This window comes from Vigna radiata, chromosome 10 (assembly GCF_000741045.1).
Source record: "Vigna radiata var. radiata cultivar VC1973A chromosome 10, Vradiata_ver6, whole genome shotgun sequence".
In the NCBI taxonomy this organism is placed as follows: Eukaryota; Viridiplantae; Streptophyta; class Magnoliopsida; order Fabales; family Fabaceae; genus Vigna; species Vigna radiata.
In genome coordinates this window covers 16,948,871-16,976,294 of record NC_028360.1, presented here as the reverse complement: position 1 = coordinate 16,976,294, position 27,424 = coordinate 16,948,871, and the positions used below count along the sequence as shown (strand labels likewise).

General features: G+C 32.3%; 4 protein-coding genes across 4 annotated transcripts; 3 read left to right on the top strand and 1 right to left on the bottom strand.

The window, feature by feature from the left end:
• Positions 1–2,645, top strand: LOC106775082 (the record flags this gene model as incomplete). Its single annotated transcript, XM_014662120.1, is given in 4 exon segments — positions 1–149; positions 227–451; positions 891–1,271; positions 1,950–2,645. Coding segments are annotated over 4 exon segments (1,223 nt in total), but the record flags the coding sequence as incomplete, so codon positions are not given.
• A 4,468-nt stretch (positions 2,646–7,113) lies between these two features.
• Positions 7,114–10,634, top strand: LOC106774605 (BAG family molecular chaperone regulator 2). The gene is made up of 4 exons (XM_014661650.2): positions 7,114–7,504; positions 8,200–8,456; positions 9,637–9,783; positions 10,264–10,634. The coding sequence occupies exons 1-4, from the start codon at positions 7,294–7,296 to the stop codon at positions 10,402–10,404; spliced, it is 756 nt and encodes a 251-aa protein (XP_014517136.1). The 5' UTR covers positions 7,114–7,293; the 3' UTR covers positions 10,405–10,634.
• Positions 10,635–15,346: 4,712 nt separating this feature from the next.
• Positions 15,347–19,922, top strand: LOC106775884 (potassium channel KAT1-like). The gene is made up of 11 exons (XM_014663119.2): positions 15,347–16,364; positions 16,460–16,675; positions 16,759–16,914; positions 17,004–17,061; positions 17,159–17,476; positions 17,849–18,088; positions 18,191–18,289; positions 18,389–18,421; positions 18,512–18,697; positions 18,822–19,536; positions 19,769–19,922. The coding sequence occupies exons 1-11, from the start codon at positions 16,183–16,185 to the stop codon at positions 19,900–19,902; spliced, it is 2,337 nt and encodes a 778-aa protein (XP_014518605.1). The 5' UTR covers positions 15,347–16,182; the 3' UTR covers positions 19,903–19,922.
• A 26-nt stretch (positions 19,923–19,948) lies between these two features.
• On the bottom strand, positions 19,949–24,146 carry LOC106775885 (mannosyl-oligosaccharide 1,2-alpha-mannosidase MNS3). The gene is made up of 6 exons (XM_014663120.2): positions 23,865–24,146; positions 22,674–23,638; positions 22,249–22,510; positions 21,058–21,255; positions 20,738–20,886; positions 19,949–20,581 (listed from the first exon to the last, which is right to left on the bottom strand). Exons 1-6 carry the CDS (start codon positions 23,940–23,942, stop codon positions 20,332–20,334), a joined length of 1,902 nt encoding a protein of 633 aa, XP_014518606.1. The 5' UTR covers positions 23,943–24,146; the 3' UTR covers positions 19,949–20,331.
• Between the last annotated feature and the right edge of the window lie 3,278 nt (positions 24,147–27,424).

The window sequence follows — 27,424 nt, the reverse complement described above, 5'->3', positions numbered from 1 at the left end:
CCTTCTCCGCCGCCCTCTCCCTCCCCGCCACCGCCCTCACCTCCTCCACTCTCCCCCGATCAGTCCTCCGGGGCTTCCTCACCGGCTCCCTTTTCGCTTCTCATTACCTTTTCCAGCGCCGATGGCTCCTCCACTTCCCCATCATCCAGGTCTCTCACTCTCTTTCCTGTTATTAACAAATTCATAATCTTTATACGTACTGATATCTTGCTTCTTGTGGGAGCAGCGTCCTCCCTTTTTCAGCTTCAAGATGGGCGTTCCTTCCGCTGCTCGAAAAGCTTTTAAGCTTTCCTTTCTTGCTTCCGTTATATCCGCTGTTTTGTTGGAGCTTCTCCCGCATCCGTTTAAGTACGCGGTCGCCACCCCAAGATTTTTCGTGGAGCAGATATCCTCTCTTGCTGCCACTTTTGTTATCTTTTTCTCCTGGGAGTTGACTCATCATTTGCATTGGGTGAGTTTTTCTAGAACTTATGACCTCTACATGTTTGTTGATATGCTCAGGAGAAAGTGATCCTGTCTGCTCATGCATTTTTTCCGTTTTAGGTTTTATTGTTATGTTTGCCTTGGTGTCTAACTTGTTCAACCTGTTGTCATGTTTTGGAATTTGGGATCTCTATCGTGTACATTGGATTTTGGTTCGTTTTGTACAACTTACCTTGTTATGTATAATGTTCAGGACGTGTTAAAACAATTTTGAGTATAGTTTTATCTTAACTATCCAAAATGAAACCTGTATAATGTCGCCTGTGTAACTGTTAGAGACATATACGACAAGTAGGGATTTTGAATTGTATGAGGTGTTTTATAAGCATTTATATCCCCTAGCCTTTTGAAGGACATCGTTGTTATCGAATGCTGAAGTTTATGTTTTGGTTGAATATGCTACACAGGTTTTGCATACTAAGAGGTCCATATTTGCACCTCCAAAAGGATCGGCGGCAGCAGAAACAAATCCAAGTGAGCATCTCCTTTCAGCCTTGGAGGAGACTAATCCTACATCGCTTCTAAGATATCTTGCACATCTTGATCTGTGCATGGTTTGCGAGAACAATGTTGACACTTGGAGGCGTGCTGGGTTTTTTGAAGAAACCGGTGAAACTTACAAAAGAGTAGTTGCTGTGTGCTTGAAGCCGTTGGAACACCTTGCAACTAAATTAGGTGAAGGCTCAGGAAATTCTGTTGACAAAGCTACTCAATTATCAAATCAGCTGTTGTCCCCCACGGATGCACGGTCCGATTTGAAGAACGTGGAAGAACTGTACAACTTCCAGGTACATGTATAACTTAATTATATTTATAGTTTATATGAAGCTAAAAACCAACCGTTTTTCCCCTCCGTATAACCTGCAAACTTTGGGCATTTGTGTTTACACTGAATATTGAACTTCACTAGAAGTTTTTTCATGGCCTAGCATTAGCATTTCTACAATGTCTTTCAGCTTCACTGTTTAATGTTCATTTTTTTTCCTTGGTATGGACTATGGTTGGAAAAACTTATTTTTTAGGTTATGGAACCAAAACAAGCAAAGTTGCTAGGAGTATGGTGACAAATGTACCTCGTTATAAATAGAAATATTTAGATTGAAAGAAAAATCATGATTTAAAGACTCTAAACTCTCTTCTTAAGTTGTAACATAACACTGATTATCAAACACCCAGAAGTTTCATCTTGTTTTAAACTCAAACTACTGCCTTAAAAATGGGAGTTTGCACATTAAAGTAGGTCCTTATATTGAGGGAAAACTTAAAATGTCTATGGTGGTATGATACACTAACCTAATATTCCTATTTTCAATAATATTTTAGGCGCATTACTGTTGTATGAAAACTATTACGAGCCCATACCAGTTGCAGTTTTAACATGATGATAATTATAATACCCTAATATTATATTGATTTCCAGAATTTGTGGATAACATATTAAAAAGCATTTGTTTGCTTAAATGCAGCTATATGCATGGTGTTCAAGGAGTGTTGCTTCACTGACTGCCTCTTCACGTAAAGAAGACAAGTTTGGGGTTGCTCAGCTTTCCGGGAGTAACGCTGCTGTGGTTTCAACACTTCTATCCTGCCTTCTGGCTGTTGAAAATTTCATGGGAAAAAAAACAAACCTGCAACCCCCAAATCAGTTGCTGGGACCTGCTGGTATCAAATGGGCAACTGTGAATAGTGGAAGGGTAGATGTTGCAGCTGGTAAAAAAAGAAGTGGCCCAGTGAATTCAAAAGCTTATGCTATAGCTGACGTTCTCAAGACTTCGATCTACCAAATAGTCTCTGCATTCCAAGATGAAATGTCGGCTGGTGCCAAAGCAAATCTTCTGGAGAAGGACTGGATCATCTCTGGGAAGCCCGTTTTTGGTACTCGGGAGATGCTAATACAAAAATTACGTATTTTTCTTGATTTTCGAGCTACCTAACTGCCTCGTTGTAGCGTGTTTTTGAATACTGCTTTCCTTATTAAACATGCTTGTATGACATTATACGCCCAGGATGTTGACAAGTGAGGAGATGTAGATGGAATTGAAGGAAAAGGTTCAGTTTTGCTGTAGAAATTCGAGATGAACGATATTAATATCTTGAGATTTTGATGAAGATACTGGCATTGGCTGGTAAGTGATAATATGAACAGATTCGTTTTCTTAAAATAGTCATAAAAAACCCACCCCCAATAGTTGAATAAAAAGCCTTTACAGGAAAAACGAGTTGAAAATGTTGGTCTTGTTAATCATACGTAAGCGACACGCGAAACAGTGCTGTAGTTTCTCATTACTCATAAAAAACTTTTGTTAATTCTTTAACAAGGGTATATAGGTTAGGGTTTGTCCAAAATGTTTACTATTTTTGGACATTGGAATAGGTGGGTTCATAAAAGATTGTTCCCCGATATATCATCGTATTGGTGAGCAGAACTGCCGACTCAACTGAACACAGATTATAAAATTTAGAACCCAACCAAAATGCGTTTTTCAAACGTACAAAAGAAAATGCATTCTGTTATTTATGACCGTGGTTTCAATTCTGCAATTGAAAGAAAAATAATAATTGAAACTCACTCCAGTTGGAACCTTGGTCTCCTCGTTACCAAATCCAAGCTATCCTTCCTCTTCTTACAAAATAAATTCTCATAGAAGTTGTTAAACTATGAACAATTTATATGGGAAAAGAATAATATTGGAAAATAGAGGAGAGATGGGAGATGGTGAGGAGGTAGAAAAAGGATTGGTCACGATGAAATTGAGAATTTAGGAATTAGATACGAGATGATGATAGATATTTCATTAAAATAAAATATGATACTTCTATTAATTCTTTTTTCCAAAATGCCGTACAAATATTTAAATATTATACTTTGATTAATTCTTTTTTCCAAATGACGTACAAATATATAAGTATTATACATTTCTTTACTTTTTTTTCAAACGTAGTTCTAGTTTTATTTTTTAATTATTAGTTTTTAATATTGTTTAGATAATTAATGGCATGTGGGCAGTGTATACGAGGTGTTAATCTGTATTTTTTTTTTACTTTTGTTAATTTTTAAATTTTTAAATTTTCTTTTAATTTTTTAGAAAAAAAATGATTGTTTTTCAATTCAGTTTTTAAATTTGTTATTTTTATTCATTTTTAATTTTTTAAATAAAACAATATTTGCTCTTTGTATTATTTATTGACATCTTTTAAGTAACTTATCTGTTAAGTAATTATGTGAATTAAGTGACTTATTTGTTAAGTAATTATGGGAATGATTTTGTTGTAATGCTTTTTTTTTAGATTATTTCATTGTCATTTCAAACTTTTCAATTGTCTTGTTTCATTGAATATATATACTTTTATTAAAATTTTCATATAAGTAATCAAATTGATAAAAATAATATACCTAAGTTTTTAACCTTTTAAAGAGAAAATTTTTTAATACATCTATCATTTCAAACTTTTTTTTAATATTTTTGAAATCATTTTTAAACTAACTCTAATTATATTGTTATGATATAATTATTAGAGTTGGTTTAAAAGTAATTTTATAGATATTAACTATTAAAAATATCAATTTTAATAAAAGTATCAATATAATATTTATATAATAATTAATTTAATACCTATTTAGAGAAAATAAAATTATTTTATTTTAGAAAATTATAAATTAATTAAACAAAAATGATAAATATAGAGATTAAATTGAAAAAATAAATAAACGTTTAAAAATATTTAAGAAAAAAATATTTTTTAAAATTAAAATTAAAAAAAATATTAATAAAATGATGACATGACAATTTTAACTATTTAAACGATATTAAAAAAAAACTTAATCGAGTAAAATTTAAAAAAAAAAAGATTTAATTAAAAAATTAGAATCCCATTCAACTGTTATTTAAGTATTGTTATAAAGGTAAGCAAAAACTAAAAGTTTAAGGTGAGAAAACTGATTTAATAATAAAAAGAACAAAACACCCTCCATTTTCATAACCCGTTACATCAAAGAAAACCCGCAGAACCAGGTGAGAGCTGTCAGCTATGGATTACCAAATGCTGTACTTCCATAACTTTCCTTCAGCATTTTTATATATATAAAAAAAAAATTCTCATTTTATCCCTTTCAGATTTAGATAGTGTAATCTGAAAATTAAAAAAAAAAAACCTTTCAGATTAGATTGTACAATCTAAACATAATTATTTTTCTTAAAAATGTCAGAAGTAATTTTAAAAATCGTTTTGGATTATATAACACGAAAGTCAAAGTAATTTTCAAATTATGTAAACGTTTTAGATTCCGTAATTTAGAAGTTATTTTTTTATTTCTTGCACCATTAAAAAAAATGATAGAATGAAAATTTTATTTATACGAAGATGCAAATAGAAATTTATGGAGGTGCAAGAAGAAACTGCACCAAATACTGTATGAAGTTTGGATGGGATTGTTTGACTTTTAGCCCTAATCCTTCCGAACCTACCCACGAACAGTCCTTCGTATGAAGAGTGTTGTTTTGATTTTCTGACACTGGGAAATTTTGTATGGTTATGAATATTTAAATGAGGATCAAGTTAACTAACACTTGTTAAGGTACTTATTAAGGTGGTTGAAAACTAAATTTGTTTCATTGTAGCATCAAGCTGTCAATTTTGGTGACATAATTGATTGTTTTTAAAACATCAAACGTTTGAATTTTGCTGTATAATTTGTTTCTGTTCCTTAATTTGGCCCTACGTACGACTCTCCTGTAAACTAAAAATCAAGGACAGTATACAGTTTCTCTGTCAATATCAAAAATTATATTATTTTGTCTACATTCATACTCAAGTGGAAACTTTTTTAAATGACTTTTACTATTTTTCACATTTGAAACATGTATATCCAAAGCTCCAAACTAAATCAAACTCGTTATCAAAGCTTTTTGACCTTTGATGTAAAACTTGTATAAAAAAAATTGGACGCAAATATTGTTGGACATTATGATATCATGGTCAAGCGGTTACGATATACTTTATTAAAAATATAAAATAGTCAAGAATATCTTATTAAAGATATTTATATTCTGTTTATATTTTGTTGGATTTATATCAGTTTGAGAGCCACAAGCCAGTACTTTCGAATCATCTTCTAATCATACCCCATTCACATTCTACTCACACTCCACTCCTCTGAAAATATTCTACAGTGATAACAAAATCACTAAATACTCAATTATGAACTGAGGCTCATCAAATCGCTCCTAACTTGAGCGTCGGAGTACCTTTTGCAGATACTTCCCCCCTCCATAAAAAAAAACATCGAGCGGCCAAAGAGAAGCGAGCGATCCAGACTGAAGGAAAACAGACTATCCAAATAATTCAGGCATCGAAAAACGGTAAAGCCACACTTAAAAAAAGATTAGTGTCTCGGTCCCTAAAAAATCTACCGAAACAATTGTAAATCTTGTGAAAACTTTGCATTTTTTGTTTATTATACATCAACTTCTTCAACCTTTCCTGAAGTTATTTGTGAATAATTTAGTTATGGAATTTTGAAGTCAATAATATAGTGATGATTGAATGGATGAGTTATTAGGGTTTATTATGATTATTTGACATCAGCAGCTAGCCATCCTAATCAGTGACAACTATGATCCATTTGGCAAGTAAGCGTGATTTAGTCAAAGGGATGTTCAAGTTCCCTAATCATAATCAACTTTTGCAATTCAATCCTCACTCTTAATATAACTTAACAGCAAGTTGTTAAACCTTATCCATCTATCTTAAAAAACCACCATAATTTATACCCTAAGTAATGTCATTTTTGGGTATTTTCGCTGCCTACTTATGAAAACGAGAGACTAATCAAACACAAACCAACCACATAAAACCAAATTATTAATCATAAACCAACCACAACAACGCTCAAACTGCAATCATAGGAACTTAAAAATCCTCATCCAACGCCACCCATCCACGTGTCCCTTTTCAACATTAAGCAAAAGCAACATGTTCATTCCGCGTGTTCCTTCAACTGTCGGCAAGCTTAGCTGTCACTACACACTAGCTAACTCACTCCTACACGTGGCATACGTCTCATTGGTCCAACATTCTCCCTCATACTTCGCATCACCACCATTATTTCCCTCCACACTCCATAGTCTCCTCTCTTCCAATTTTTATGACTCAGGTTTTATATTTTCTAAAATCTAAAATATTTTTATATGATCACAAGAAAATATTGTTCATAATACTCTTTTTAAATCTACCTTATCTTCATAGTTTTTTAATTACAAGTTAATTATGTATTTTAATTTTAGATTTTTCAGAAGTATACGAAGTGGTAACATATTAACGTGTACATCATCGTCGATTGTTCATGTCAGATATAACAGCGTCTTCTTCTGTCAGCAACTTTATGATAATTAAATGTATGATAAACTGACTTAATTTAAAAGATAGGAAGATAAACGCGTAATTAAGTTTCCTTTTAAAACTGCGGAGACCAAAGGTTAATTAAATCTGAATATTTAAATATAACAATGCTAACATTTATTTATTGGTAGTATATAAGTATTACCTTTTTTTTTTTTAAATTTACAATAAAGTAATAATAACGCTCTGAGTTAAATAGCATTAGTGAGAAATGACGCAATATTCTGTGTTTACCCCCTCCTCGACTGATACCATATAAAATCTCGGCACCAGCAAAAGTTGCAACCTATTTGTGTGTCGGCAAAGGTTACACAGTTTTTTCAAATACAGCTCGTCACGCGTTAGACATTTTCCCTAGAAAAAACACTCACCACCACTGTATTTCATTTTCCCGGGAAAACTGAGTTCAAAATGATAAGGAAGAAACCGAGCGCCAGAGAGAATTCGTCGTCGACGACGACGACAGCGGGAGAAGAAGAGACGGAGTGGGAAATGAGACCCGGAGGAATGTTGGTGCAGAAAAGGACTGTGCAAACGGATGCTCCAGCACGCAATTTGCGCCTTCGAATCGCCTACGGTGCTCTCCGTTACGAGATCTGCGTCAGTTCGATGGCCACTTTCGGTAAGACGAGTTCTGGATCTAAACTTCCATTGTTAATTTTATTTTGCTCTGCCTAGTCAATGAGAAAAATACCACTGCGAAGAGTAATGTTGTTGAAATTGAGTTAGGTGGCTGTTTCAATGCAGAATTATGAATCCATCGGTGGTGCTGATGCTACGTGCCCACGTATCATGGCATTGTCTGCTAGTTTTTTTGCTCAATTTTCTTTGAAAATTCTAATTAAGATATAGAATGAAGAGTTTAGTCTTTGTGTATTATCAAATTTTTATGTTGGGAACAAGCAAAACACGATGTTAATATAATTTTCAAACAGTTTGATTGTCTTTTAAGAATAACGTAAAAATAATATTACTTAACGCAGAAGAATCAAAGTAACATTAAATAATTAAATTTAAAGATTTAATTAGAATAAGTATAATTGATCTTTTTAATTGCGTGGATTTGTGTAAAAGATTTTAAGAACATACGAGTGTTTTGCCTTTATACTATAATAAATACAACCATTATTTATTTCTTTTATGTTAAAAAGCATAATTTTAATAAATTATTAATTCAGAAAATGCAAACGAAAATTAAAGAATATAATAATATTGGATGTCTGAGAGGAAACATGTGGAGATGGGTCTGATTTGATGATAATTGAAGTGGGAGGAGGGTATAGTGTGAAAATGATGTGACATGAAATGAAATGACAGGGGAAGTGAAGAAGGTGCTGAGTGGGGAAACGGGGTTACAGGTGGATGAACAGAAAGTGGTGTACAGAGGCAAAGAGCGACAAAACGGAGAGTATTTGGACGCGTGCGGAGTGAAAGACAGATCAAAAGTGGTGTTGATCCAAGACCCTTCCAGCATCGAACGACGCTTCATCCAGATGCGTATCAACGCTAAGATCCAAAACGCACATCGCGCAATCAACACTATTGCACTCCACCTTGATCAGCTTGCAGACCAGGTATCTGAATCATTTTCACATCCTACCAATTCAATGTTTCGAATAACTTCACAACAGTTCAATGTATAGTTACTGTAAAAATGTTAAAAGTAAATGGTTGTATTCTTATTACCGTGTATGCATGTCGGTGGCTATTCTTTTCCGTCCAGTGTGGATGAGAAGGAAAAAGGGAGAGATGAAAAAACAAGAGAGAGAAAAAAGTAGCAAATGAATGAAAAATTTGGAAATCGAGATGGGTTAAAAAATCTTGTCATAAAAAAATGAATTTTTTTTTTTTGAAAAGTTAAAGAAGACACACCGAACATGATTTGTGTTACCAAGTATAGTATAGAATAGAAGGATTTTGTTTAAAAGTAAAAACACATGATTATCTGTTTATTTTATTTTTTAAAATAAAATCTTCATTTTCTTATAGTTTTTTCTCTTTTTCATCAAATAATCTATATCGCTATTCATTTATCATCCGATTTTTCTCCTTCTTTTCTTTTATTTTTGTCCTCTGTCAATGATTAAGGTAGAATTGACGGTGGGTCAATGAGTGTATTGCATGACAGTTTTCCTTGGTAGCCGGTGGGATAGTGTCATAAGTAGTGAGTGATACATTGTTTTTGCTCAGAAAAAAGATGAAAGTGATACATTAATTGTCTTTGTCAAAACAGCTGTAACTGGAATCCTGGGTCTGTATTTTAGCATACTGAAGGAAATGCACAAACATACAAACCCCATCAGTAATAATAATAATAGTAACCTAACCTCTTAGCTCTGTGCTACATGGACCAAGTCTGTGTTACAATTTGAGTGAATATGACATCATATTGTGTAGTTATATTATGTGGCGTCTCAAACTTCATTTCTTTTTTATAAATGTATTTCAATGATAATTAGCCAAATGTGACTGGTTGATTTTGGTTGATTTTTTTTATATGCGTATGTGTTATTTATAGCTGTTAAGGTTATAATCATGAACATTTTAGACATAAACTCTATCTCAATTAACTTCATCAATGTTTATATGATATATCCTTCAACGTAAACTCAAACAACCATCAGCTTCAACAATACTATTCCTTTCACGCCTAAGTTTGAATCCGTATCTGAAACATATTGCTTGATATAAGTAGTAAGCACCCGAAATTTTGTCCGAACATAACATACAATATACATTTTCTTTCTGATGTAGGTCTCTGCCATTGAAAAGTCTATTTCCAACGGAGTCAAAGTACCGGAAGTTCAAATTACAACACTAATCGAGATGCTTATGAGACAAGCAATCAAATTAGAAAGCATTACTGCAGAAGGCGATGCTTCTGCACAGAAACATTTGCAGGTATTTTCAATATAGTGCCAATTTCTCTCACCTATACTTGTTTTGGTGTTTGTTTGGTTTCATTTGAATGGTAATTCGTCTAAATATCATGGTATGGTCATGTGGGTGAAAAACATCTTTAAATAACATAATCATTTCTTTAATCTTGTCATAAAATTAAAGACAAAACTTACATGCAGCTTCATGGTTGCTATTATGTCGTTTTCTGATCATATTTACAATCTTATCTTGATAATATGCATTTTATTTAATAATTGTATATTATATACCAACGTGAAATTAAAAGTATGATTAAAGAACATTAACACTTCCTATAATACTTTAGGTAAGGAAAGCAAACAATTAAGGAAAAGTTGCTTTGTTTATTTTAGAGTACCTTTACCGTGGAAAATATTGTTAGACAGGAAATCTACAGTGTTTGGACTATGCAAAAGTTGAATTGGTAAGTCACAGAGAATAATCTACTATTTGCTTTTTCAGGGAAAGAGAGTGCAAAAATGTGTAGAAACCCTGGATGAACTTAAGGTATCTAATGCCAGAATAAAGCCTGTTGTAGTCACAACCAAGTGGGAGACCTTTGATCATATTCCATCTTCCACCACTTGGGAAATATTCGATTGAGTTTGCTCCATTTTTTTTTTCTTTTACCTTTCTTTTTTCCATTTTCTTCCTCTTTGTCTATACCTACAAACTTCTTGTTTTGGAACTCTGTCAATAAGTCTTGCTGTCAAACTGTAATAGCTACCTAAGTTTTTGTTCAAAATGCCAATTCAAATAGAAGTCGGAAATGTTAATATAACCATAATTATTATTTGATGGTGAATTTTTTAATAGTTTATTTTAGGTTTGTATTTGCGATCCCATGCTATTAATTGTTTATATTTTGGACACTATTATATGCGTGGGGTTCTCCATTTTGACTAAGTTTGCTGGGTGCTTTAGTTTTTCATGTTTGATTTATGTGTTAAACTAGAACATAGTATGTTATCATAAACTATACTCCTTTGTGCTGTTTATAGATTAGATAGAAAAAATAGGTTGTCCATTTTATAAAATATTTTCTACTGTGATATAGCTTGTAATCCATGTTAAAATAATGATTAAGCCCCTTGTATACAGAAGTGACTAAAATTTGAAAAATGGTTCTAAAAATGGAGAGCGAAACAAAAAAATGTGACAAAAAGAAAAAGGTATGGGGGAAAAAAATCAGAGGAGTGAAGAAATCTTGAGAAAACAAGCTCTGATTCTTAACAAAAACATTAGAATATCAGAGGGAGACACAGGACAGTTTATTGTAACTTTTTCATAAAAAAGAATCCCTGTTTGTTTGTTTGTTTTTTTTTTAAAAAAATAATGTACATGCATTTATTTTTTTAATTTTCCAACAACTTAAAAAAATAAAATGAAATCAGACGTAATTTTAATTCACTTCCCCTAAAAATAACTGACTTTTTTTTTAAAAAAAAAAGGAAAATGATTTCAAGTAAAGATGTATTAACTTCTCATTCTTGGAATGTTAGAAAAAAAATTGATTACACTTAATATCAAATTATTATTTTTATCCTTACCAAACTGAGAAAAAGGGTTTTCTAATCTACTAGTTTTTAGTTGTATTTTCAAGTTGTGATACACTTTTTTTTTCATGTGTTCATTTGAAAGGAAAAAAAATAAAAAATTTAGAGCATAATTTATTTTTATATAAAATTAAAAATACTGTACGACAAATTATATTATATAAATAAAAAGTTTAAAGAAATATTAAATTCTAAAAAATTTAGAATAATTTACTATTTTGTTATATCCAAAAATGATAAATTAAACTTGGTTATATTTTTTATCCCTTAAACGTATTTATTTTTGTTCGTTGTCTTTCTTTGACACCATTGTATTTATTTTGGATCAATTTTAGTATAGACTTTGACAGGAAAATTTTGGGGTTTGTGATTATTTTCTCTTGTTTATTGGAAGTTTTAGAAACAAAGTACAATATTCAAATCTTATACGGAATCAAAACATCACAGCTTATTAAACTTTCAATTAACACGTTATCTTGTGAAAACACATCAGATCATACACCTTATTTGCTTTTGTCCCTTCTTCTTAAAGGAGCCCAAACCATATAGAATGCCAATGAAGGGTACCAAAACAAAAAACCCAACATTATATGTTTATGTTATTAGACATAACATATCACAGGGGAATAGAATCAACACAAAAAGATCAAAACAGCAAGTAACACAAAATGAAATAAACAAAGAACCAAAATCCAAAAACAAAAAAAATTCTGCAATTATATACATTACCACTATTCTGTACATTAAACTTAGACCCGTTGGTATATCGTGCTTTGCCATTATTCAATACATCCTTTAAACCTTCAGCTTAGTATATCATGCTGCTCTGTTACTATAGAGCTTGAAAGCATTGAAGAGTTTAGACAGATAAAGACCAGCATTTTCCATTAAATATAAGTATTATCAATTATATTCAAATAGATTTAATATCCTAGGATCTTTCGGTTTTCTTTGTATGCCTCGGGATACTTCTGCTGCTTAAAGAATTCATTTCCTACATAGCAGTTCCAGTAATAGATAGTATATAATAAGTTAGACGGAATCAAAATCAAGTGATTCTATTGCAAAAATTTTCATCCCAACATTCTCCAACTGAAAACAAAGGACATGAGTTAAGCACTTAACAAAAAAAAAAAAAAAACTTCTAAGCACTTAAAAATTTAAATACCAACAACTAAACCCAGAAACACAATGGAGATGTACTCTGGCACAACAAATACCGACCCAAGAAAACTCCACACCCAAACAGCACCACAAACAGAACCCAAAATTGTCGAGAAAACCCACGACCCATATTCCAACACAACTCCAAATGAAAAAAAAAAAAATAATCAAACAGAATCCTAGACCCTAAAATACCAACCCAACAAAACTCCACACCCAAAAGCATACCCCTTTACAAAGAGGAATAGGTTTTCGCGGAGATGCAGTGAAGAAGAAGAAGGAAAAAACATACAAGACAGTACACACCGAGACAGCATTCGAAGGAAGCACTGATATACAGTTTTAGAGCCAAATGGACAGATGTCAAGTGCTTATGCATAGATAAAATGGAACAAATGCCAAGCTAGATAGACAGATGTCAAGACTTTATACAGGGTAATGAAACCTGTCCTTATATTAAAAAGTTGTTAAAAATAGTTTTCAAAATATGAATTCTAATAGAATTTACCTAGTATATAATATTTTCATATTCATAGTTCATTCGCTCCATAAAATTAGACTCAGAAGGAATTTTTTTTTTAAGAGACTTGAAAGATAATGAATTAATGAATATGAGAGGATTTAAAATTAAAATATATATATATATATATATATATATAAAGAAATTTAGAGATAAATGTGACTAGATTTAAGAAAAATTTTTAAATAATTGTGAATTTATAAAAATAAATTTTAATATATTGAAATTTAAAATTATTATTTTGTCATTATAGTTAAAATTAATATATAATTAATATTATTATTTAATGTTATTATATTTATTATGATTATTATTTAGTATAAATATATTTATTATAAGAAATCTTTTTTATGAATGATTCATGAAACATGTTAATCCTTAAAGATAGATGAACATTATCTAAAACAAGAATGTTTGAATAATGTTGCATCCAGTATGGTGCATGTTAATTTTCAAATAAAGAGTAACGATGGATTTGGTTTTCGCTTCCTACTAGAAATGCAACATTGTAATTGAACTTCACATGCAGAAATCGTCACTAAAAATACCAAAAGATGCCAAATTTTTCATTCTCTAGAAAGTGACACTTATTTATGGAAATCTAAACATTCAATTGGGTCATATTTCAGAAATCACGTAATTTTTGTATCACTACTTAATTAAAGAGGACCACTCGATGGTGATGGTGATGCCCAAATGCTGCAAATTTATCTTACAAATAATTAAAGATGACCCTTTTAATGGACCATCCCTCAACTTCTCTTCGCAGTTTCATCAGACAAATATTCTTTTTTTTTTCTAGAATCTATCTTACGTTTTAGTTTACATTAATTAATTAGCACTCTTATTAGAAGTGTTGTTCCCGCAGTCTCTTTCCTTATATATGTATATATCTTTAAAATAATAACATATATTCATTTGATACCTGTGTCCATCGCAAACAAGCAAAAGTGAGCCCCAATTGATACCAAACCCAAAAATCTATCTTTTTCATGGGAGAGAAAAGTTTTCTATGCTCTATGCACATTTCAAAATCACTTCATTGCCTAATACAACATCATCATTTTTTATTCTGACAAAATTTATCCTCCAGTGGGACTGTTAAAGGAGAAGCTAAACCACATTTTGTGACACCAATTCAATTCAATATGCTATAGAGTTGGTGAGAAACATTAAAGGTTACATGGATAGTGAGAATTGGCAATGCATTGTCAACATCCACGAGAATAATGATTCGTGATTTAACCATGGAGAACTAAACCACACTCAAGAGTTCTACACAGTAATCCTTAACCAACAAGATTTTGGATGATTCGTATTAGTAATCAAAGGAACCCTGAAAAACACCCTTATATAGTCCACGTGGTCACACTGCCACATTGACATCCTTCTACATGTATCTGTGTACCTCGAGAACATGCCTCCCACGAGAGGTGGGGCTTCTCTGGCGGCGCCACCACAAGAAACAAACAGTCTGCCACAACCCCACTTCCATGTTTGCATAATTGCATTAATCATTATTAAGATGCTTATCAGCCATTGCTTGCATACTACGGTTGGATAAATGTTTGAGTGTAAATATGAGTATCAAGTTTCGCTTAATGTCTCGATACTTTGTCTTAGATGTCCTACCAAGTTCACTTTGCAATTCTCTTTCAATTCACTGACAAAGATCTTCTTTTCAGTTCACTTTTACTAACAATTTTCTGTTAACTGTCAAATTGTGCTGTATACAACGCACTCTTTCTTGTTCCATGTGCATAAAATCCAAAATATGTTCTATGTATCCTGCACATGCATTCTTCCAAGACTCATATACTATACCAGAAGTCCTATTTATATTTAGCTCGCATGTTTTTGGCCTTTTAGCAGATTTTTCTCCTCTCTTTGGCACAACCTTTGTGCAGAAGCAAGTGGGTTTATGCTATCCCCCCCCCCATTATCTCGGGAAAGATTCTTGTGAGATATTCATACGGGACCAGTACTTAGATAATGACCCTCTTCCACATGCTAAATTAACTAATGAGAGCTCTCAACTTTATTCTTCCTTCAAAAACCAGAAGTATATTGTGCTTCATTCCTTTCCATCAGCTATTTCAAAACGTCAAACAAACTATAGTTACTTTTGTTACCTTGCAATGTAGACATCCTACCTTGTGGCTTAAAGACAAGAATGAATGAATGGAGAGAATAGAAAGAAAAATGCTGCCAATACATGATTTTACCTCATAATTCTAAAACATTTATCAACACATTACTTCACAATATATAATCCACATGCAGTAGATTATCATCACCTAATCATATATGGGCCACAAGGCCCTTTAATCAAAGGTCGGCAGTAATCTGAAGCATTCATTGTCGGCCATTCCAAAACTACAAAGAAAAAGAAAGGAGGTGAATTAGCACATGAAGATATCTTGATAATCAGCTACATTGATTGATAATTGAGATTTTCTGTTAGTGGGTTTTGGACAAGTATTAGTGTGTTACAACCCCCTAGAAAAAGGCTTACTGGCCCACGTGTCATATTTACATAGAATCCCCACTCATTCTATTGTCTGTCTGGTATGGTTTGTCCTTTGATATGTGAACTAAACACTAACCAATATGTTTCATCCTGAATCTATTCTTCAAAAGCAAGGCTATATTTTTATTATATAATTTCTACCCTTTTATGTAGCAATGGAGCTACCACCACATCAACCAAAACCAACCCCACGGCCACCAATACCACCACAATATATGCAGCAAGAAACACCATTGCACCTTCTTTGTATCCCCTAGTCGGCATACAAAATTGTCTGCAACTGCATTTCAGAAACTCTCTACTCTCTTGTCTGCCACTTGCCGGGCTATCACTTTTCCTCCACTCTCCTTCAATTTGTCAATCTTAATTTGTTGAGGCAAAACGAAAGATTTTCCCTACACGTTTTCACCACTCCCTTATCTATCTTTTAATTTGCATTAGTTTCATAAGCTTCCTTATTGTTCCTTTATCACAGGCTACATAAGGAAAAAGTCAGAGAATAAGTAGTCTACAACCAGACTATAAATATGGCCAATTCCTTAGGATTCAATTCAATCCCTTGAACGCTTAACTACCTCTACATAGCCTTGAGGATTCAAACTTAAACACACATGTCGCTTTCCTGTACAAAAAACTTCTTCCAGAGGTTCTGGCTAGATGAATACCAAATGGGTAATATTCCCCATGGAAGCTTTTTGGCCAATGACGATCTCCTGCCATCTCTTGGAGCCAGAATTAACCAGGAAATTAGACTTAGAAGATACGTAATCTCCCCTTTCAATCCTCGCTATAGGTGATGTAATGACCCTTTACATATAGTCACAAGAAGATACATAACTCTTATGAATATTGTTTGTGTCTGCATCTTCTCATGTTCTTTTATTACAGGGCTTGGGAGTTGGTACTGGTTGCTCTAGTCATATACTCAGCTTGGATTTGCCCATTTGAGTTTGCCTTTCTGCCTTACAAGGAAGACGCTCTATTCATCATAGACAACATTGTCAATGGTTTCTTTGCAATTGACATAGTGTTGACATTCTTTGTTGCATACCTTGACCACCATTCTTATCTTCTTGTGGATGATCCGAAGAGGATTGCAATCAGGTGAATGTACATAACTTTTTCCTCAAAGCTAAATGATGCTACAACAACTCTGCTTACTCTAAATGGCCCAACCAAACTTGCAGGTACCTATCTTCCTGGTTTGCTTTTGATGTCTGCTCAACAATACCGTTTCAGTCCTTCAGCTTCCTTTTCACGAATAGTGGCAGGGAGCTTGGCTTCAAAGTTTTTAACATGTTTCGGTTATGGCGTTTGAGACGAGTCAGTTCTCTGTTTGCAAGGTATACCAATACCACCATATCATATTCATCAGAGGCTTCTAATTTCAAGAATATGACAATTCTTAATGGCGCCTTTGCTTTGCTTTCAGGCTTGAAAAGGACATTCGCTTCAATTATTTCTGGACTAGGTGCACAAAGCTCATTGCTGTAAGCTACTTGAATTCATATGTTTTCTTTGTTCTTCTTGCTGTAACAATTTCAAGGTACTTTCTATAATTGAGTTGCCACTTTCACAAAATTTCAGGTAACCTTGTTTGCTGTGCACTGTGCGGGATGCTTTAACTATCTCATTGCAGATAGGTACCCAGATTCCAAAAGAACCTGGATTGGTGCTGTGTACCCAAATTTCAAAGAAGAAAGTCTTTGGGACAGATATGTCACAGCAATATACTGGTCGATTGTCACTCTTACTACCACTGGTTATGGGGATTTACATGCTGAGAACACAAGAGAGATGCTGTTTGACATCGCTTACATGCTGTTCAACTTGGGTTTAACATCCTATATCATTGGAAACATGACTAACCTTGTAGTCCACTGGACCAGCCGTACCAGAAATTTTGTATGTACTCTCTCAAACTCCTGTTTTTTCTCTTCTGGTAGTGCTGAATTTATCAGTGCCAATTATTATTATGCTTTAGATTAAATTAAAATCTGTTTCTCATTTAATAATGCCCTTCAAAGTCACTATCCAGGACAATGTTCATAAAGCTAATTTTAGATACTCTGTGGGCCCCGCATTTTGGTGTTACATTTAAAACAGCAAATCTAAATCTAGCATAATTCTACTGTTAGTTTCATAGAATGTTGGCTGCGCTGCAGTTTTATTTTCAGCAATAACTAACTATCTCCTTTCCAATAAAATTACTCGTTCAGATAAGATGAATTTTACTTCTTCTGTCTAATGAAGAGAGGATTGGTTTTGGTGCCGCAGAGAGACACAGTCAATGCAGTTTCTGAATTTGCATCAAGAAATAATTTGCCCCATCGCATACAAGATCAGATGTTATCACATATATGTTTGAGGTTTAAAACCGAAGGACTGAAGCAGCAAGAAACATTGAATGATCTTCCAAAGGCAATTCGTTCAAGCATTGCACACCATCTGTTTTTTCCTGTCGTGCAAAAGGTCTACCTTTTCCAAGGAGTCTCACATGATTTCCTTTTCCAACTGGTGATACCGATACCCCACATGCCTTGTTTGTTTTTATCATCGTGACATTTTGTCTTAATGCTAAAATATCCGTAATTGACTCAAGTGACCCTGTTATAATAGATTTCAGATATCGAAGCTGAATATTTCCCACCCAAGGAAGATGTCATATTACAAAACGAGTCCTCCACGGAACTTTATGTGTTGGTTTCAGGGGCAGTGGTGAGTTAGCTTAAATCGTGAATAATTCAATAAGCATTAATTAATATTGGAGAATGTTTACTGACAATTTTTTTTTTTTTAAACTGTTACCTGTTGCAGGATCTGGTTCGCTACATCGATGGGCATGATCATGTAAAGTTGCTCAAGATCATGACATTTTATTCAGCTTCAAAATATGAAATAACTAAATATAACTTTCTCTCTCTACATTAAACAATTTAGGTTCATGGGAAGGCAGTTGCAGTTGATGCGTTTGGAGAGATTGGAGTTTTGTATCAGATACCCCAGCCTTTTACAGTTCGTACAACAGAACTTTCGCAGATTTTAAGACTCAACAAAACATCCTTAATGAATGTTTTACAAGCAAATCCAGGAGACGCACAGATTATTATGGATAACCTTTTAATGGTAATAGTGAGGATATGGAAGACCTCTAAATTCAAATCATTGGGAATATTTAATATAAAGTTCATTTATGGCGCATTCCGCCAACAATAATAGGTTCCTGAACCACTTTTTTATGCTTTGACAGAGGTTGAAGGGGCGTGAAGATTTTGGCTTTGAATTTCTATGCACAGATTCTGGGCGGTTTCCAAATGAACTGCTTCAAGGAGATCATACGATACGAAGCTCTTCTCACGAGTGTACAAATAGTTCACATGAGCATTCATTAATGGGTGAAGGAGAGTGCATANATATTAGAAAGTCTGAGATCAGTTTGCGTAATGTGACTAATGATGACCATTTAGTCACTAAACATAGCGTGATCCCCGAGCATGAAACAAGAGAAGCTCGTGCCCCTGCACGCAAAGGGAATCTAGATGTTGTTGAAATTCTGCTGGAAAGAGAATCAAATCCTAACGCAAATTCCATAGGGTGGACACAGAATGCTCTAGCAAAACAGCCGAAAAACAAGAGCATTTGTGACCCAAAAAGGAGTCATGAAAAGGAGAAGTTGGATGAATTTAGAATAGAGATAGAGGAGCCAGAAATCGTCCTTGACAGGGATAGCTCAACGAGAAACAGAAGACATGGAGGTATTAGATCCATCAAGTATCCAAATGAAAAAATAACCACAAACTCCAATCCAAGAAATTCTAACTGTCCAAGTGATATAGAATCGGCAAGGCTTCCCAAAAGGAGAGTAACAATCCAGTTGCTAGATGGATGCAAGAGTAGCTCACAGGGAGGCCACGGAAAATTAATAATCCTGCCCGATTCGTTAGAAGAGCTGCTCAAAATTGCCGGTAAGCTTTTTGACTCAAAATAAAACGTTGGTTATGAATTATGATATAAGAACCTATAGAGGAGCAATTATAGTTTCACACACACAAACACTGGATCAACTATTTTAAGGGGGAAAAGGGGCGGAGGGGGAGATGGTGCAAAAAAATTCATGTTATATTCAAGAAACAAAAACAGTGTAACATTTTACTGCTCCCACTTTGTCCTCCTAACTATAAACTTGCAAAATTGCAGGTGAAAAATTTGGCGGCTTCAACCCTACAAAAGTAGTAAATACCGAGAATGCAGAGATAGATGACATAAATGTAATCCGAGATGGAGATCGTCTCTTTCTTCTGTGCCTCGATAACGAAAATTTGTGTTCGTGATGCTATGAAGATAGATAAGATCTTTTGGAACACAATGACAACCGTGTAATCGAATCATAAAATGCTAAGCATTCAGAAAGATATGGAAAATCATACAATTAAATTACAAAAGCTGCTCGCTGTTCAATGTTAACTAATTAAAACAAAATTTTACAATCTCGTTCAGATAGGGCCGGCTATAAATCCAAGAAAATGAGTGGAAGTCAATTTGACGGTCTCTAAATGTGTTTTCTGATGAATTGCCTGATCCAAACAGTATTTCACAGTTTTTAATATCACTGAGAACCCAGCTAATCATTTCCTTTAAAACCAGAACTGCTTTTGGTCAGTGTAAGAGATGCTAGACTGAATTCAAAGAAGCATCTCACTTTGTGAGAACAGGGTCGTATTTCTATTAATTGACTGTTGAATGGCTTTGATGAATAAAACTCATTTCTTCAAATTGATTGGTATAGGATGGGCTTCTGTGTTGAAAACAAATTTATCCAGAGGAATAAGAGAGCTGTCCGAAAAAAGTAAGTATAAATACTTGAGTGTTTCTCCTAGAAAGAAAGTCTCCATTTTGTCTCTTCTGTGAGGAGGAACACTGGTTACATCGTCCAGGGAACAATATCCACCTGTATCAACCTTTGTGTGTTTTTCAAAAGCTTCAAAGATTTGCCAACCCCATTCACGATATCTGTAAGACAAGATAGTCATATCTAGTTATTTCAAAAAAATAATGAAGAAATAAAACAAGGAAAAAAAAATTAAGCTAACTTTCACTGTTTCTTAGATATGGTTAAAAGAAATATGACTATAAACTAATCATATACAACATAGGAGGAAATCATACTTTGGATCTTCTGTGATGCGGTACAAAACAAACAACGACTCCACAGTCTCAGGTCTCAGAAGATTATGACGGTCAGCAGGTCTTATTATGATATCATTAACAAATTCTGAGCTCTTATTTCCTCCGTCGTGACCTTCTTCAGAAAAATCCTGGACACGAAAAGCAAGAGGCAAGATGTCATGTTTCTATTCTTGCCATGAAAAATTTCTGTAGAAAAACAAATTATTTCCATAAGCAGCACCATAGAACATAAATGTTGCCTTTTCTTGTGATCTTCTTTCAACTGATGAAATAAAACGTTCTATATAAAGTCTACTAACCTCGGTATGAAAGTAAGCAATTTCAGGAGCAAGACCAGTTGAAGTTACTGCATACATTTCAAAGCATGTTTTAGTCAGATCTTCTGCTAGCTTCAGATTTTCTAGGTCTTCAAAGTTAAGCATATTGTTTGTCATTGCCTGTTTCTTTGTAAGACCTTTAGTGGCACCAAGTGCAAGAGTACCAGGTAGGAAACACACCTGAAAGGGCAGACATTGCAATTTTACATCAATGTTAATATGTACAAGTCAGTATTGACAAGGGAACTCTTAAATCTTAATTATGATCAATGCGCTCAACAGAATTTTCATGAGAAAAATGAGGGCAAAAAAAATAAGCAAATGACAGCAGAGATATTTTTCTACTAAACGGAAGAGCTATTTGATACTCTCTGTCAAATCCACAGCTCAAAGAAATCTATTAAACTCAATCTTCTCTATATATGTTTGGGACAAAATCTTTCTAAGAGCATTAAAGCTGTCATTGGAACCCATTTTACTACTCCGAATTAATACTGCTACTGTAAATGTAAATTTCCGGACTAGGCATACGGTTCAGGCTTCAGAAAATTATGGTTGCCATTTTTCCATCATTCTTTTGTAACCTCAACCATGAAATATAGGCTCAGTGTTCATTTGAATGTTGTCGTTGAGTAAAATTATGACGTTCTCATCTAAAAAAATGCACCCTAATAATATGCTTAAATTGTAAAAAATCATAACCGATTCCAATTATATATACAGTATAATTAAACATAAGAGGAAAACTTAGTTCCCAGTATGTGAAACAAATTATATAGGCATTTTAAGATGTTTATGGAATGAATATGACTTAGCGTTACAGTGGACAATGATAACAGAGCAGACCTGCAAGAACATCTGCTGTTCAATTTTCTATAGAATCATACATAACCGTAGTAGGGTGGGAAACTGGGAACATCATAATTTCAAAGGGGATAAAAAATTGAATTTCATACTTTACGTACATCAAATACAATTAGACAATTTCTAATGACAAACCAATCCAGCAGTTCATAATTAAGGTATAGCGACTGCAGCATATTACATATGGCACAGTAACTAGATCAAACCTATTGCACGATTTCTACTGAATGATATTTTCAAGCAACTATACTATATGGCTAAATAAATTTCCTGCAATGCCAAGTTTAAAAATTAGAAAGTACCACATACCAAGTGATCCATTTTTGAGCTGAAAGCACCGTTTAATCCATAAGGTAATTCTCCAACAAAAACTAGTCCATTTGGAATTGATTTCTTAACAAGACGATGTCTAACACCATTCATTGCTTCCTTGTACATTTCATATAGATATGATGTATTACTATTGCTACTATCTCCACTCTGAAGCCATACTTTAATTAAGTACTCATAGTAACTGTCACCACGAGATCCCAGTCTAATATTTTCTCCATTGAATTCGCCAGAGTGAGGGCTGCATTTAGTTATTAGAGATGACTAAATGTCAGTAGAAACAAGATGAGAAAATAAAAAGAAAATATAATAAGTATATGAACAAAACCAATCAAAAGACTTATCCAGAATTACTCCAATTGAATACGAATTCCACAATGATTACGTTATATTCAGTTTCATACCTAATATAGATAGGAACCAGTCCTTCAAATTTTGGAAGAGTCTTCATGTGCTCCATGACTTTCATTGCTTCCAAACCATATTTCTGATCACCAGATACAGAACTGAGATAATTAAACTCAAGCTGCACAGTGGAAACTTCTGACGTGCTACTCAATCCACCAGGAGCTGGATGTGCTGACTTGTCATGAAGAATAACATCACTAAACGGAATAGCAGTGGGACTGGTCGTAAAAGCAGATAGCAAACGGTCAGCCAAATCCTTAGCAGTTGCTAGATAAACTTCTGGTTTAGGTCCTGCTTGAGTAATGTTCATTCCATTTTCCCCACCACTTAAATGGTACGCGCTCAAAAGTCCACCCAAAACCCGAATTGTGGTTTCAAATAAATTCACTTGACCCTTGGTCCTAATTCTCTCAGAAAGGTGTTCCGCAACCCAGGATCCAGCTTCAGCAACAACCTCATCAAGACCCATAATCATAGCAGTATCGAGAGCATCCACAACCGTCGCACCTAACCCTCCTAATCCATCAACTCCTTGCCGGCTGAGTGGCATAAGCTCATCCCTACCCATGGCAAATTTTTTATACCCAGACCACGCATGAAGAAAAGCTTCCTTAACCTTCTGTTGCCTAGCAATCCACATTGACCTAACAACATCCGGATTTCCCAATACCTGGCCAGCGCCATTACTACTTACCTTTTCATCCGGCGATAATCGAGGAGGAAGCCTCGGAGGCCTTCTCCAGAATCTCTTTATTTTGCCAGCACCATCAACAAAGCTACTATTGGCGTAACTGACTCTATTCACAATTGTTCGATCATTAGAAACTACACCACCTGAACTCGAGTGTGCCAACACAAGATAAGCCACGCCAAAAATCAATATCAAGAATAGAAACTTTCCTGTACTACAGCTGACACAATCACGCTTTAGGTTACCGGTGAGCAAGTTCTGAGTAACAACCTGGAAAATCGACACGTAGCAAATAACTAAACATTTTATTCCTTCTTAAACTAACACAAATGCGCATTACAAACTCACAATGGCAAGGAGTACAAAGAGAAACTAATGTGAAGATTATAGAGAATCGCATTAGCGTGATCAGGATTAAAGGAATGGATGCAGCTAAGAAAGATAGGTATTGGGGAAAACGACGAGGATTGGATCTAAATTGAAGAGAGAAGCATACCTTGGAGAAAGAACGGTGGCGAAACTTGGCGTTGTCGTAGTCAACATCTTTGATGGAGTAGGGCAGAGACTTGGACATGGTGTTGGATCCGATCAACAATTCCAATTGAGCAAAAGACACACGAAAATCTAGCTAAGAATTCGGTTGCGTAAAAACAGCGGGATTCTATGCCTAAGTTGCATCATCTCATGCGACCAAAGAGAGAGAGAGAGAGGTTTCTCCGCTGCGAGAAAAGGGACGTTGTGAGAATAACTTTCAGATCGATGGTGTTTGAAGCATTCAACACGTTTTAATTATATCCTATTATTTTTACAAATCTTCCTAGAGGTTTTATGAACCAACTTATTAGATGGGAAAAAATGTAATCAAAATTTTAAAAACATAAAATATACTTAATTGACTCTTTCTTTTTTTATAAATATAAATTAAAAATATATATGCATTTATATATTTGAAGAGAGTTTTTACTATTCTTAATTATCTTACCCACACGTTAGAAATTTACTAGTCAATCGTCATACCATATCATAATATCTTGCCTAATTCTGTTTATGAAGGTCAACTTCTAATATAAGTTCTTTCTAAAGACGGGAAGTATTATGAAAAGTATGTAATTATTATCTAGTTATATTGTAGGAATTTTTTACCGGAGAAAAAAATAACGTATTCTATTTCTGGATATATAAATATAACTGTAAAGATGGTGGAAAGTATAATATACATATAAATGCAAAAGAATTTCAGAGATTAACCCTTTAAGATGAGATATTCTTGAATATATTTAACATGAAATATTTTCAAGTATTATCACACGGGAGTTACATTGAATAATAAAATTGTCTTTTTTAATATATTTTTCAATGTATAATTGAGTATTATCTTTTATATAGTTCTATTGAATATACAAAAAAAATTGAATGTTATTATTAACACCTATATTAAAGGTAGACGGTAAATAATGATAGATGATAATAAAATATTTGATAAATTATAAAAAGAAAAAAATCATCTTTATAAGCAAATGAAGAAAAAATATGTATAGAATAGTAAATTACGCATTTGAAAAAACATAAAAAGCAAATAAGTTATTTAAAAATTGAATTAACAATATAAATTTTACAATATTATCAAATTAAAACACTGTTATAAATACACGTATTACTTCAGCTCCAAATAGTTTTAATTGTATAAAAAGTTTCATAATAACTGATATTTTTCACCTTCCAATAAATTATTAATTTTATTTTCCTTTATAACATATCTATAAGTCAATTACTTTCTTTACTTTATACAAAATGATGTATTGGTGTGAAAAGATCGAATTATTTCAATAAAATTCTCTGTAAAATAGTATATCAAATAATATTCTGACTGAATGTTCAATAATTTTAAACAAAAGTGAATACAGAATAGAACACTCCTTCGATGTATGAAGTGTGTAATTATTTTTCTCTAATTGATTTAAAAAATTAATTTAATAATTTTTTTTGGATAAATAATTTTAAGAGAGTATTTTTATTGAAAATTTTAGAGATTTAATTATCAAATATTTGTTATTCAGATAAGAAAGTGTAAATTTTAATGGAGTGTCAGGAGTTATTGCTTTAATCTTATGTAAATTTTAATTCTTTTTCTTTCGACCAACAATTTTAATCTTGTCTAACATCCTCCTTTCCATATCTTTGTGACTTATTGACATATGAAAATAAAGACACTTATTAAATAATTAAATGTTGAATGTGAGTAATTCTTATTTTTAACTTAAATAAGAATAATCTTTAAAGTTCAGAGAAAAAAAAATGTATCAAAATTTTGTATAGAAACTAATTTCGAATCAAAATTTAGAAACTTAAAAATATTTAACTTAAATAATTTGTATACACTAAATAAAAAGAATACTTATTATATAGTTATATATTAAATTCAAGAAAAAATTTAATACTTTTCATAAAATAAAAAAAAAATATATTATAAATTTAACAATTCTTTAAATAATAAAATAAATAGTATTAAGTTTGTGAATCAACTGGTACAATACTGAATAAACATATTTCTCTACATGTACAGCAAATTTGAATACAATGATAAAAGAATAACTAAACTAAATACTTAAAAAAATTTAAAGAAGATAATTAAAAATAATCCTTCATCATTTTTTATTTATTATTCCTATAATAAAATTTAAATATTTAATCGTAGTAGTATTTCCAAACTCAATAACTCTAAAACGGTAGTTTTTAGCATTTGAGGCTAAATTGATTGTTTTATAAGAATTGGAAGGGAGTTTTGTTTTGGGGATGATTATTAATTCCACTTATTATGATTTGCATAAAGTTAGGGACAGCATAAATCAAAGTTAAGTTGATTAGTGACTGATGTGAGCAAACCAAAACCCTTTGATTAAACTATTACCTTTATATGGTTTAAAGATGCTCCCCCAACAGTATCAAGCTGTAGGTTTCAAATTTGCTTTAGATGAAAAAAGGTTTAATTTCACACCTACTTTTATCAAATGTGAGATATCAAATTAAAATACAAAATTTAACTTAATCCATGAAAATATTTTAATATTAATAATAAAGATAAATGAAAACATAAAGTACAAAATATTCAAATTTTTTTAAAAAATATCAAAATTTAATCAAAATGCTTAAAAATAGTTTCAACGATGATTTATACGGAATTTATTGTTATCTTTATCTCATTAATTAATATTATTTATTATATTAAAATTAATTTCGTGATTTTTTTTTTACATTATTGTTCCTTTTCTCGTTTTTATGGTTTACTTAGGTCTTGATGTATTTATTTTTAGGTTTAAGTAAATTTTTCAACTTTTTTATAAATTTGCATATTTAATTATATTTTAATTAAAAATTTTGTTTATTAAATATTTCAAATTTTTATAATTTTAAAGTGAGTTATTTATTTCTGTAGTTTAAATTTTCATTTAAGCGAGTAAGGTGAATCTTATTTAGGTACCGTAACAGAAAATAAATGAATTTTATTATTTTATTTTAATTCTTAAAAATAAAATTCACATTCACTTGAATGGTATATAAAATTTTTACTCCATTTCTATTCTTATTAGATATATTCGTATTCATAGATGTTTTTCTTTAATATAAATTATTTAATTTTTCCAAAAAACCTAGAAAAATTATATCAAATGAAATATGATATTATTGAATATTCAATTGATTTTTTTTTCAATATTAAATATTTATAAAAGAATTATAATTGTATACACTCGAAATTAAAATATCAAGTAACATTTAAATAAAAGCAAGACAATCATAAAAAATATTACATAATTATACGTAAATAAATTTTTATCATAACCGACAAATTTATTGATTTTGCAAACATTACTAAAATAAAATTGATAAAATTATTAAAACAACAAATATTAAAGTTTAAAAATAGTTTAATTGTTTATTCTTCTTCTTTCTAAATTCATTTGAATAAATCATAAAAAAACAAATATTAAATTAATAATAATTTAAATTTAACATAGAATTTTTATCTTTTTCATTTTTGTAATAATGATATTAAATTAT